We start from the raw sequence: 13,881 nt of genomic DNA, 5'->3' as shown, positions 1-13,881 counted from the left end.
TAATTTTATCGTTGAAAGGATGGCAAGGCACTGTATAGCATATGGATATGTTAACCGAGGCTTCTTCTGAGAAAAAACTCTTTTTTTTTTTCGCATTTCGCGCGCCAAGTCTCGTACTCTTCTCTATGTCTGATCGAATGTTGACACGGAAGCTTCGCTTCCGCGCGCTCTGAATCGAACACCGCTGAAACGTGGGCTTAACTGTAATAACAGCAATTGATCACTATTACGTCATTATTATATAATAAAGTCACGCGCAAAGTTCGTGTCATACCGACGAAACCCGTGTGAAGTTCTTTTTTTTGCGAGTTCATCTCACTGCTTTGTTATGTCGGTATTCAAATTTGCAAGTGTTTTAATTCCACATGAAACATTCGCATTTTTCATTTACATTTTTATTCTCATTTCATTCCACGTGATAATGCGGTCTGTCGAAAGTTCATTTCGTACGCAACATTTCACCCTGATGAGAGAATCTGCAGCTGTTCCAAATAAATTGAGCGAGATTAACTAATGATAAAGGCCAACCTTTCTTTACTATTTACAGAACCTGTCTTGATGTTTGGACAATCGTTCTGGGCATTTTAACGAAAACCAATCCTCTTGCCTTCCCATGAACTCCTCAACCGCCCTTAATTGACGAGTAAAATCGTCTGGCGTTTGACAGAGTAAAATCTATAAAGTCTCCACTCACTCAATGGGTTAACAGCTCATTGACGTCATAAGTTTCTCCCACAAACCTTGCGGCAAATGGCGCCGGCCGGGAAATTGAAAGGAGAAAGAAATCAGTCTGCCGTGAAATAATGAAAAAACTATCGAGTTTAAGCCTTAGGCCGGTTTCAGTATAAGTCCAAAACTTTATTTTAGCCGAGATTTCCTTGATTTTTTTGGTCGCAGTGTCGTACGTAAATACTAGATAGATGACTCATTCTACTCCGAGGCTTACTTGGCCATTTCACCCTTTTGGTGACCCACTCGGGTATTGTTCGTACGTGTTCGTTGGATCTTCGGTAAATGTTCCAAGCTGTACTGCTTGCCTGTTTTCCACGGAATTATTGCGACAGCTCTTTCCAGTGACAATTTTGAAAATGAGAACAGCTATCGCGAATTCACAGCTTTTCATCAGGAACAAGATAGTATATCTCGACCAACTACCTTTCTCAGTTATTTCATGAACAACACCGTGGTCGTTGCTGTAAAGGAAAAGACTTAATATTAACGACACCGCTGTAATAAAAGCTGATAGAAAAACTTGAATTATGATACTTCTCAATCTGCTTCCTTTCCTACATGAGTTTTCTAGTCTCCGTGATGATCTCAAATTTTGCATCATTCTCAACCCTGCTACGGTGTATCCAGTACAAATTATCATTCCCCAAATGAAGATAACCACATGCGAAACAAAGCACCATAGTTCGCGTCTGCCAAACAAAACTAACAGGTTAAATGTAAGCATTATCGCTGTGAAAACAGAGGTAACAGCAAGTAGTGACCAGATGTTTTGTAACCGCGGTGCGCTTAGTGAAATCTTCGTTGTTTCTAAGAGTATAAGAAGCAGAGTACTAAACGCTGACAGACATAGCGCCAAGGAAAAGCAATTTATGAGTACCGAAGCGATGAATGTTTCTGTCGATACTTCTTGTAATTCTATCGGGGTCCAAATAATTCCGACCATTTTTAAAGTCGCAGAGAGGAACAACTCAACGGTTGTGAAACGAGCGTGGAGATTATGGTTGCGAGACTTCTGCTTCTGTTGTTGAACGAAGGCGATTGAGCAACTTACCGCGAGAATACCGAACAAACACGCGAATAAGTAAGCGTAAAATTTCCATGCCCAGTGATTCAATAGTGAATTGCTTAACGGAGAGGAAGTAGCAGGTGAATGGGTTGTCAACGAAATATCGGACGAGTTATTTGCTTGCATAGTCATTTAACAACCCTTCTCGTCAAGTGTAGATGACAAAATGGTGACTCGTACACAGCGGAAGCATATTTAAGCGTAGGCACGGACGTAAAGCATAATGCCATCAAAGATAATAGAATAGAAAACAAACAAAGGCAACAACAATTAAAGACTTGTCAGCTCTTACACCTTCTAAATAATACTGATAATAGCAGCAATTTTTGTGCCTTTGGAGGTAAAAGTTACATATCTTAAATTACAATATTGAATATGATTAAACGTACTAAAAAAAATGAAAGGTCACAGAATTTACGGTGAGTCGTGACAGAGCCTGAACGAAGTATACAATTTTTTTGTTGTACCGAATAATAAAATTTTCTTTACAGATTCTTATTTTCAGGAAATACCTGCTCTTAACCCTGAAGCTGTACTTAGTTTCTTAGGGTTCAGTAAAAAATGTCATGTAAATGATTGTCAATAACAATTATATCGGAAATGGAGTTTTTCTTCTTATCTACTTTCTCTAACTATTTCCTTATGCCGATATTTCATGAGACAAACCGAAACTAGAAATTTTCAATTAACGTAAGACTGGAGTCGGAGGTTTCGTATTAAAAAAGTCCATACGAAAAATTATGTGAAGACCTAAAATTGTTTTAGTTGACATATGTTGACCCGCTTTCATACATCTATATGTTGGTTCTCAAGCGCTAACTGAAAATACCGTTTGAAAGTATATTCTAATTAATCACGTATTAAAGGACGAGCTCTTTTTATCGTGCTGTTTAATTTATGCCCGCCGGACTTTATCTCGGACTTCCGTGACAAGTTTGCTGGTCAAACGACTCATTTTTCTTTCTGTCCGTAGCGACACAACGGTAGCAGGTGCGGATTAACATTCTTCATTATAATAATCAGCTTTTATAATTTTTGAATTCTTAAACTTATGTTGTTTGGAGCTGGTGTTCCCATAAGATAGAAATGATAGCTAAGCTTAAGCAAATGGAATAAAGAATGTTAGCTTGGCTAACCGACGCGACTTGTTTAGTTTAACTGGAAACATTGGTGAAAAAGGAAACGTCTCGTCATAAGAATCACAACATTAATAATAACAGTGCTTTTTCGTGTCTACAGAGGTAACTTGATATGCGAAATTGGAAGTTTGAAAACCGATGGGTCAGGGACGCACTCGTGATTGGTTCCCCTTTTTGAGCCTCACATGGCCAGATTAGGGCGACATTATGATGGAAAGTTTTCTGCTGGAAATTCCGCTAGTCGGGAGCCAAGAAAACACTTCTTAAATATATGTAATGGGGATTCTCATTGTAATCAAAGCTGTGTGCTTATTGCTAAGCCTGCACGTACGCAAAGCGAGACGGAAAAGAAAGTAAAGAAGAAAAAGCAGATTTAATTCAGTGTCATGTACAAGCGTGGCTTGATCTGGCCTAACTTTTAGCACCTCTGGATGGAGTGTCATTCAGAGCTCAGTTTACAGACACTACAGAAGTACACTGATGTCAAGCAGGCAATCGCAAAAATAACAAAAATAACCATGCAAAATACATAACAAATATGGAAAAAATAATGAAGGGAACGACACAAGGAAAATCGACCAACATATATTTGAAAGAGAGGAGGGAAGGCAGCTTCACAAATACAACGAAAATACCAAATCTAGAGAACGAATGTTCTTTGCACTCTATAATTATTTTCAGTTGTGTAGGCAATCGAAAGCGGCTATTTTCGTACGATGCTGCATCCTAAGGATGTATGCTCGACTGCTCTTTGTATCAAAGTTAAAGAAACGTTACTTGGCCAAAACAGAATTGATCTCATCTGCTGAAACCAATTCATTTTTGCGTGTCTACGTATAGGTATATGAATCAAGGATGTGACACTGCTTTAAAAGAGAACGAAGCTCGTTTACGGGAATTGGCCGGCCGAACGGAAAAGCTGAGGAGTGAGAAAGAAGCTGTTTCAACAGAAATCGATAAACTGAAAGAAGACATCGCTAAACAGCAGGTCAGAATATTCAGTAGGTTTATATGCGTAAGTTTCTTATTATTGAAGACGAGGAACTACTCCTAATCAAACCCCTTCTGATCAGTTTCTCCGTGACCAGTTTTTCAATATTTTAAAAAGGAGTAAGTTCCTTCTTTTTAAAATATTGTCTATATCAGCATCCATAATAAAAGCAAATGAAGAATCAGAATAGTATTAAATAGCGCGTAAGTTCGATTCTAAACTAATTCTTGTTAGATTTTCTTTTCAGCGACTATATCTGTTTCTTTTTGTAGAACTGATGTTTTACACCCCACAGTAGGTTCGTCCGCACTGCGTTTATGAACCGTATTTTTAGGTAATTGCACATAGTTGCTTGTGCTGGTTTAAGAACGAGAAGATAACGAGCATCATGCATGAAAGTAGAAAAAAGAGGCTCGAGGACTGAAGTCGGGCATTAGAGATTTAATTTCACTTGAATATTTTTATTGGGTCGGGAATTGTGGCTTTTGTAGATCCGGGCTCGCGAACTGGAAGACAACATTCAACTGAAAAGTATTCAAGAGGAGACTCAAAACATCGACAAGAGGATAGCTGATGTCAAAGAAGAACTGAAAAAGTTTGGAGAACACCAGGATCTTGTCAGGTAAGAAATCTTGGACATCTGTTGTTTTGTATTTTTCAGACATAAGCACTTGATTTGGAACAAATACAACGGTAAAATACCGTCCATGCGTCTTTGAATGGACAAGACAAACTTGTGAAAGTGTCACGTCCTCGGCCACCATAGTTGGCTACAGCGTTCTTCAGTCAGCTGTCGTATCCCATTCTTTGCTATCGCATGCGGCATGATTATCTAAACCCCTCACTGTCTTATCTTTCTTTGTTTTGTTTTTTTGGCGACTGCAGCCTGGTTTTCACTAGCGACGCAAGCGCAACGTCGACATAAGCATCAAAATCAACCACGGCATCAGCCATCTCGTTCAAATTCTCAGACCCGGGGAATCTGGAACGAGTGCTTTAATTGGCCAGATCGACGTACAATACAGACATAGATACTTAATTGCATGACCGCTCCACATAGGGGTCTTTTCAGGACCAATGAAACACAACGAACGAAACGACAACACAACAACAACTTTTAAGAATCCCAACTGGCCGGAGGCAAACCAGTTGGCTATTTACAAGTGCGGCTGAGAAGTTGAAACAGGGCTATCAGGAACAAATTCAAGGAGTGGTCAGAACGAGTCTTGAACCCGGGATCCCCGGATCTCAAGGCAAGCGTCCTAACCACTGGGCCGCACTGCCTCGTAACAAATTTCCTTGTGCTTATGCTGCGTTTTGTTTTCACACGACGCAAGCAAACGTAAGCATAAGCGCAAGAACAAGCTTGTGCTTGTGCTTGTGCTTATTCTTGCGTCAACCACGTTTTCACGGTGAAATAAGCACTCTCATGCTTGCGCTTGTGTTTGCGACGCTAGTGAAAACCAGGCTTACGACAGTAACGTACTTGAGGCCTCAACCGGAAGCTCGTGACCTTGTAGCGTTTAACTCTGGTTCAGAGATTGGGTTTTGTTCAGTTAGAAATTTCCTTATTTGGATGTAACGTAGCTCGTGCATTTTCCCGCATGTGCAGCTTCGATCTTAGTTTTGTCCATATTTGGGCATAAAGTTTAGTTGGTGTCCTAAAATCCTCAGCTTTGATCCAGGAAAATAGTTGCGAGTTACACGTTTCAAGGTCATGTGCTTCTGACCTCAACACTATGATTCCTTTTGTTTCAGTGAAAGACAGGAATTGCAGACACAATCGGATGAGTTAAGAAAAGACGTAAGTTACAAAGGTTGTCAAGGCCCATAAAGCACCAACTTTGACGCTGGAAGTGGTGGAATGAAATCCGTCCTGACCAACACCCGGTCAAGTTTAAGAAAACGAAAGAAAATGAAAAACGTAAATTATAAGGCTCTCTGGTCTTCTCGGATGACAACGATGAACCGTAGACCCAATTTTATGAAACATTTCCAGGTTCTTAAAATCTGTCGGATTGTTCGTATTTAGTTGGTGGCGTTCGTAGTGGTTTGAATGGTTAATGGCTTAATTTGTGGTAGGTCCCTTTTGGTATGTAATTGGCTTGGGGTAGAGTGTTCGCGAATAGACGACAACTGCAAGGGAAGTACAGCCAGAAAACTGACTTTTACCGAAATCTGGAACATTTAACTAGAGAGTTTTTTTATATGCTTATCCATTTTCATCATTGCAAGCGATCCTTTAACTGAAACGTTTTGCTACTTAGATTGCCCACTATGAGGGACGACTAAGAGGTTACGAAGATGATGCCAGGCGGTGCCAGAGAGAACTGAGAAGTGACTTATATAAGAACGCCGAGAAAAGGCACAGAGAGCAATTCATCGCAATTAAGGTGTGTCCAAAGTGAAAACATCCTTATAGCCTGCGTGGCTGGCGGTGTTGTTGGCGCAAGAGGCATAATCCGCGCGGAGAATGAGAAGGGGCGCTATGAAATATCGCTGGTATTTCACGGCACCCTTCCCCGTTCTCGGCTCGGCTTCGCCGCTCGTCAATGTGCCCCCGCGCCAACAATACCACTAGCTACGCAGGCTAACATTTTAATGATTTTAATTCACCCGCTTTTTGAACAAACTTGCTTTGACGCCTTCTTTTAGAGTTTTAAAAGTTCTCCTTTCTGTAAGAGGATAAATTCAACTGTTGTTTCAATTGTATCACAGACAACCGAAATGGCAAATGCGGATCTTGAGAAGTATTATAAGGCACTGGACAGGTATTTCCTTTTCTTTCAGTTTTGCCTTTTATTTAATTTATATTTGTGTTTGCTTGGTTTTTTTGTTTTTGTTTCGGTTGGTTCGTCAGTTTAGATATTATGGCTTCGATTTTGTTCGATCTGCTGTACTTTCTCTACCTTGACCATGACTGTAATTGTTCAGTCAATTTTTTGTCATTTGTATCTCGAGCAGTCCGTCTTTGGATTGACCTTCCTCCTGGATTTGAGAGGCTCCCAGCTTGTAAGGCTTAAGTGAAGTGGCTTTTAGAGGCGTTGGAGAATAAGGGGCCATGTTCCTAGTCGTAATGAAGTTTGTAATATTTTATAGTAGGTTGATTTCCATTGTTATTATCTGTTCACGTTTGTGAAGTTGGCAGAAAAGCCAGTTGTCGTTATCATTAATGGGTAGATTCGTCCGTCCGTCCATCCATCCATCCATCCATCCATCCATCCTTAAGAGTGCATATCTACACATTTGAGCACTGGTAAACACCATTCCTCTCTGGCGAATTCACATTCTTAAATATCTCTGCTTCATTTAAGGGCAATTATGCGATATCACGGACTCAAAATGGCTGAGATAAACAAAATCATCAAAGAGTATTGGATCAACACTTACAAAGGAAATGGTAAGGTTGCCCTCTCGCGTATTTCGAAGACTGAATTATGACACTTTACGAGTTTCTTCCCCTTTCCGATAACCACAATCCAGGTTATACTGATTTACGCGGTTAAAATCTAGAAGTGTATCACACAGCGTATACATTGATAATCGGCACTAGTAATGATAACCTAGCACACCAGTGGCTCAGTTGCTTGAGCATCGGGCTGCCATGCGCGAGGTCGTGAGTTCGACTCCGGCCGGACCAACACTCAGGGTCTTTAAATAACTGAGGAGAAAGTGCTGCTTTGTAATTACATCCGCAAATGGCTAGAAATTCAAGTCTTCTCGGACAAGGACTATAAGCCATAGGCCCCGTCTCACAAATATCTTCCGTGTTTATAAGTTCTCTGTGGGAAGTTAAAGAACCCACTATTCGAGAAGAGTAGGGGATGAAGTTTCCGGTGTTGTGGCTGTCCTCTGTGACCGTGTTCTTTCCAGCAAAAGTGGCCGTCTTGGCGTAATGTCTCTAAAAAGGCTTGTGGTGTATGAGGCCACCAAAGCAAAAACAGCCGTAAGTCAAAAGGACTTTGCTGAGTGCTGGGACATGTAGATGTAGATGTAGATGTAGATGTAGATCTAGCGTTCACTTTCCGATCCACTTATTTGTTAGGATAAATTGTTAAAGCTTTGATTGCATGGATAATTAGGCTGAGCTGCGCTGAGGTCGTAAATTCGATTTCCTAACTGGACCACCATTCATGGTATTAGATAAAGAACCAGAAAGTGCCGCCTTTCTTTCGACAGTAGTAGATAGTCTAGTTTTTTTGGATAAGGACTCATCTGTCTCTGCATTTATCGACGTGGGACGCAACTCACACACTGTTCGGAAAGAGGAGAGCGCGAAGTTCTCGGTGCTTTGCGTTTGTATGCACCGTCTAATAATTCAGCCTTTGTGGTAGGCGTTCGAAGGATAAGTAGAAAGAGGAATCGTCTTGAAAAAAATTTGAAAGTGTGAATACGAGAAGGGCGTGCGATCTCGTGCTCTACCTTTGTTCCAGCCACCTAGTAACTCTTGGCCTGCGCTCTTTCCTTTCGTTTCCTTTTGACACATTTGAATTCCTCCACACCGATTTTCCCTTCCTCTTCCCCATAGGAAAAACAACTCTGGAGCAACTATGTTGAAAACTGTAAATGGTCAATATGTTGCCCTTGCATAATAACGACAAAAGTATAAAATTAAAAGTATATCTTGGTGGCTATGTGGTAGGAAACTGTAAGTGTATTATCTGTTGATCACATAAAATAAGGCAAGACAAAAATAAAGTGTAATGCTTGAAATGGAGAGCAGGGATAGGTCGCTTAAGTTAGCATCGCCACTTCTTGAATCTCACTACGCAGGCCGATTTCTTCTCTTTACGAAAATCACCAATCTCTCAGAATCATGCAGTTACAGAAACACGTTTTCCCTGTAGACATAGACACCATCGAAATACGGTCAGATGAGGAGGAAGGAAGTGGTGCAACCAAAGCAAGGCGAACTTACAACTACAGGGTATGTAACTTTATTTACTTATTGTTACTAGTCCTTTGTGTGTCAGTTATATATAAAGATTATCTTTGTGCAATTAAGTGGGATCTTTTGTTCTCTAATGGGTAACTTATCAACTGGGGTGATTTGGTAAATTGACCACCGTAGAGAAATTTGAAAGCCGACGTTTCGAGCGTTAACCCTTCCTTTCTCTACGGTGTTATGTTTACCATATCAACCTTGTTGATAAACCCATTTCTGTGTTTCACTTCCCCACTGACGGAGCACCATAGTTTCTTTACAAACTAAATCCCTTTGTCTTCTCATCAAGTTCTCTCCTGAACTGTCTATTCTTACAGCACTATTACCTATTTCTGGGCAATCTGTTAAGACAATCGATTGGTTTACCGTTACGCTGTTTGGTAATTGATTTTTAATAAATGGCGCTACTTTCTCAGCCAATCAGAGCTAATTATGTCTTGCTCGCATGCGTGGTCCCGTTCTGAACGCCAACAGCATAAATTTTTCATCTTGCCATTGGTTTGTTTACTGTCTACCTTTTTTCTGATTGGCCGAGATAATTTCCTTGCTTTCGGTTTGACCGCATGCAATTGAAACCCGCTGTAAAAACCTTCAGACGATGAGGAATATTCAGTTGGTATTTCAGTACAGCCAGTTTCATGGTGATAATGCGGTGAAAAGGAAGAGAGTATTGAAACGCTTCTTGTCATTTTTGTAATTAGGTGGTTATGATCAAAGGTGACACTGCGTTGGACATGAGGGGACGCTGCAGCGCTGGACAAAAGGTTTTTTTTTCATTGTTGTTGGTGCTCAGTTGTAAGGAAGGAAACGCGGCCTCTTTCCTCTATTTCCTCTCCTTTTCCACTTCATCCAAAGTGGTTAGAGCAGGGTATTCTCTTTCCACCAATGTGAAAGGCACGCGATCAACGTCAAATGTACGTTGCATTTGTTGTATAGAGTCATCTCTACTCTGCACCGAGAGGTTTTTCTCCCGGTATACTCCGGTTATCCGCTCTTATTAAAAAGAGCAATTTTAAATTCCATTTCGATCTGCAATGCACGAACGCTCTCTGAACAACTTCAGTTCAGAAATCCTGGTTGCCATGCGAGTAAACAATATATTTCAGATGTTGTTGCTGCTTGGCAAAAATGACCTTTACCCAGATTCATTTGGTCGGCTTCCATTTGTGCAGCCTTTTAAGTTTAATACCGAGGCTCTTATAACATTCCAACAACTGTTTTGCCAAATTAGACACTGGAAAAAAATTAATGCATTCGCTTATCCTATTTTGGAATCCAGGTCTTGGCATCCCTAATCATCAGGCTTGCTTTGGCGGAAACGTTTTGCCTTAACTGTGGGATTTTAACACTTGACGAACCGACCACCAACTTGGATGAAGATAACATTGAGAGTCTGGCCAACCAGTTGGCTTCGTAAGATATTTCTTTGTTTCTTTGTGTTTCCGTTTATGTAATTTCATTGCTTACTTCAACTTTGGCTACACGTTTCCTAACTTTGCTTGACGCGTAAGTAGTTTAGCTCAACCTTGTCAATTATCTTCAAGTTAGTCAATTAGTGTTGTGCTGAGATTTTATTTCTTTTCCTTTATAGAATCATAAGAACCAGGCAGCAACAAAGGAACTTTCAGCTTGTAGTTATTACACACGACGAAGAGTTTGTGCAAAACCTTGGCAGAGCTGACTTTGTAGACTACTATTTCCGAATCTACAAAGATGACAGGTAATTTTCGTTGTCTTTTACAAGAAGCCGACATCTCGGGCCACCATAAAAACCCTTTTCTGCTGTACTGTATGTTCGGAGTGATTTGTCCGAAACATGGCCTTTGCTTTAGTTTGTTAGAACGCTTCCGGCACCACTGCGTCAAAATCTCTTTACTAAGTAAAAGAAGAACCTGGAGAACATTCAACGTTCCTTGACTAGTCTGTTAAACATTTAAAAAAGACTAAAGATGGCTCCGCTCTTCTGGAATATCTTTCACTGAAAAAGGTTGGAAAAGGTGGGAAGGACCGACCGATTTACTGTTTTTATCTTTGACATTAATGTCATCTGCTCTCGTCTGGGCGATAAAAAATGAGTCAAAATGCCAACGTTACCACCGTTCTTCGGTCATTTTCAAGTCCAAGGTCTTAAAACAAAAACAAAAACAAAATTGAAACAATAAAGACTAAGATATATCTGGTTAAGAATGCTGTTTGTCTGGTTTAAGCCAAGAAATGTACCTTAGAACTCAATGGATTATTTTTTTATCGTCAAGTTTACGCACAGGAATAATAAGAAGTAGCAGATGGCATGTAACTTTGAGGGCTAAATTATTGAAGAAAACGATTTTTCCCAACGTTCTACAAGCCTTATTTGTTCGAGATACTTATTTCTTTCTTCCAAATTCTAAGCAAATTTCCCTATTTTTTAAACAACGACCTTATTTTTAAGTGTAAATACCAAAAAAAAATTGCCCGCGAATCACAGCCATTTCAAACCGCGCGCGCCTGAGCCCACGTTCCCATTCGTTGAGCTGTGACGTAGCCTTTGCGTTATTCAGCTTTGTTCTATGTTTTATTTTGTTTTCAAAGCGGTTATTCAAAGATTTTGAGGCAGAGTGTTGCTGCACTTAACCGAGAAGAGTCTCTTATGGAGTGAAGATGACAACCTATGATTGGGCGTTCCTTTATGGGGAGAACGTTGGTGGACATTTTGAAAATATAGAAAATAGGCCCTAATACGTTGATAATCCCGAGATCCCCAGATTAGGGACTTTAAGATCTACGACGGCGACGTAGACGATGATTCCATCTCGGTTGCGTCGCGCAATGAGGTGGAAGTATCCTAAAAGTGAAATAGTACGAGCGATTTCAGAGTGAAAAAAGAGAATGAAAAATTCACAATAGGCCATTTCCGAGTTCATGTCTTCCTCCCCTTCAAAGCGAGTCCAAGTGCGAAGTTTTTGTTATGAAAATTAGTTTTCATTCAGATGTAAAGCAGAACTAATTACCATAACAAAAACTTCGCACTTAGACTCACTTTGAAGAGGAGGCAGACATGAACTCGGAAATAGCCCATTCTACGCTTGCCATCTCGTGAAATCTCAAATTTGGCGGTTTCGCGTCGCTGTACAGAGTGACGCAAAAAAATGTGTTTAAATGCGTGCAGCACGATTTTTTTTCTCTTTAAACGAATCAGTGATATTGTTATTTTGCGGCGTTCTCTTTGACGAGCACGTCGTAGATCTTAAAGTCCCTATTACTGCTTAGAAAACGCTAGCAGGTCATGAAAGAGGTAACTTAGATTGCGTTTATATTTGCAACCTGTGTTTAAGAAGAAATTAAAGTACTCTTTATGACAAGCAGCCTGGCTGATCTTTGCAGCATTACTTTTATGTTTTGGTTATATTTTTGTTTCATTTGTTCGGCTTAAGGTTTGAGTTGTATGTTCGTGCTAATTAAAGGCGAACTGGTACTGTAAGCCAAAAGAAAAAAAGTCGGATTTAGACTTTGTGGTCTTATTCCAAATATATTAAAATAACTTACTAACATTGACGGGTATCTAGAGCAAATGTGAAACACTTGCTTCAGATATTGTCACAATACAAAAATATCTCTTCTTGTCTGGATGAACAATTCAAACATGAACAATTCAAATGAAAACTCTTTGAAGTAGGAAAGCTGACTTATTGTCATGTCTTTGTAAAACACGGCTACTTAATTTCTTGCATGACGGAAATGTTGCTTCTGGCTAAAATCAACAGTTGATCAGTATAATCTTGATGTGGGTCACCTGAAACGTGTCACAGACCTTTGTAATCACTCGTTCAAACTAAGAAAAGCGCATCAACGCTAAGGGTAATGCGAATGTCTTTATCGCATCCCGAAGTGAGGATTTGACGATAGTCAAGAGTTACCTCTGTGTGCCTTGCTGGTAAAGGTATTTTATAGCGTGATTGCATGGTCTCTTGTTTTGTGGCTTGACAATTGTGAGCCATTCAGTTGGAGTTCGTTTATATGTGAGGGTACTCTCGCTTGGAGGGGTTCGCAGTAAACTGAAAAAGTCATTTGCTCTAGATCTACTGGCATAAATAGCAAACTGTGAATTAATCATCTTGGCTTGAAAAATCTCCTCTTCGCACAAGTTAGTTTCCTCGTACTTTTTTAGTAGTTCAAACAATTCTTTCGTGTCTCCAAAAACCTCACCGTGTGTATAGAGAATTTCTCTGAGATACTTGTTCCTGTGAGTAAGTATCGCCTTTAACGAGTCATGTCTGAAACAATTTTCACTCAACAAGTGTTCGGTGTTTTCAATGTTATTCGCAGTGGAAAGAAGTTTATGTTTTATGTTGGGTTGATTGTTACTAATTCGTTTGGGTATATCGACAGCAATGGTGTTGGGAACGCGAGCGTTTCGTCTTTGGGTGACTACCATTTCAATTCTTGTTTGTCCGTTTTGAAATCTGTAAATAGTTGCGTCAAATCTGAGCTACAACAAGTTGCAAAAATAGTGGAGACACTTCACCTTCTTGGGGCGTTTTTAATTTCCCTATCATCTCCCACACTGCAGCCCCCCCCCCCCCCCCCCCCCTCCCCCCTTAGTGTTGCTAGCAAGACAAAAAATTGTTGGGAACTTAAGCAGTCAACATTGAAAGGGGGAGGGAGGAGAGAAAGTGGGAAAGGTTTAAATTCTAGGTACGGAGGGCATTGGAAGCTAGAAAAGGTGTTTTTACTGGGTTGCCAAACCCAGTCGGAATCTCGGTTTCATTTCGTGGGTTTTTCTATTTTCCGTGTCGGGAAAAGTCTTGCCTGTCACTCCCCTGCTAAGTGGTGTCTTTGTGCATAGGGTCTTCTGTGGGTATTTTGTTAGGTTTGAGGGGGCTGGGGTAATGCGTAGCTTGCTCTGCACGATTAACCTGTAGTGGCGTCGAAAGTCATTGTAACGCGAATGGCTTTTTAGTACATCTTTAAAGAAAATATACCCACATGGAGCTCAAGAATGGAACGTCCAGACAGGCGGTGAAACATA

General features: G+C 40.4%; 1 protein-coding gene across 2 annotated transcripts in view; it reads left to right on the top strand.

Annotated features, from left to right (window-relative positions):
• Window positions 1–12,203, top strand: part of LOC137993042 (DNA repair protein RAD50-like) — a 71,432-nt gene extending 59,229 nt beyond the window's left edge. For both annotated transcript variants that reach the window (XM_068838698.1, XM_068838696.1), the window contains exons 33-43: window positions 3,778–3,925; window positions 4,420–4,550; window positions 5,687–5,732; window positions 6,196–6,321; window positions 6,647–6,699; window positions 7,243–7,328; window positions 8,776–8,855; window positions 9,575–9,637; window positions 10,153–10,286; window positions 10,465–10,593; window positions 11,445–12,203. In XM_068838698.1, coding sequence (XP_068694799.1) covers window positions 3,778–3,925; window positions 4,420–4,550; window positions 5,687–5,732; window positions 6,196–6,321; window positions 6,647–6,699; window positions 7,243–7,328; window positions 8,776–8,855; window positions 9,575–9,637; window positions 10,153–10,286; window positions 10,465–10,593; window positions 11,445–11,511 — 1,063 coding nt within the window. In that variant the 3' untranslated portion in view covers window positions 11,512–12,203. The remainder of the gene's footprint in view (window positions 1–3,777; window positions 3,926–4,419; window positions 4,551–5,686; window positions 5,733–6,195; window positions 6,322–6,646; window positions 6,700–7,242; window positions 7,329–8,775; window positions 8,856–9,574; window positions 9,638–10,152; window positions 10,287–10,464; window positions 10,594–11,444) is intronic.
• Window positions 12,204–13,881: the final 1,678 nt, after the last annotated feature.

Source organism: Montipora foliosa, chromosome 2 (assembly GCF_036669935.1).
Source record: "Montipora foliosa isolate CH-2021 chromosome 2, ASM3666993v2, whole genome shotgun sequence".
Taxonomy (NCBI): domain Eukaryota; kingdom Metazoa; phylum Cnidaria; class Anthozoa; order Scleractinia; family Acroporidae; genus Montipora; species Montipora foliosa.
This window is presented reverse-complemented; position numbering and strand designations above follow the sequence as displayed.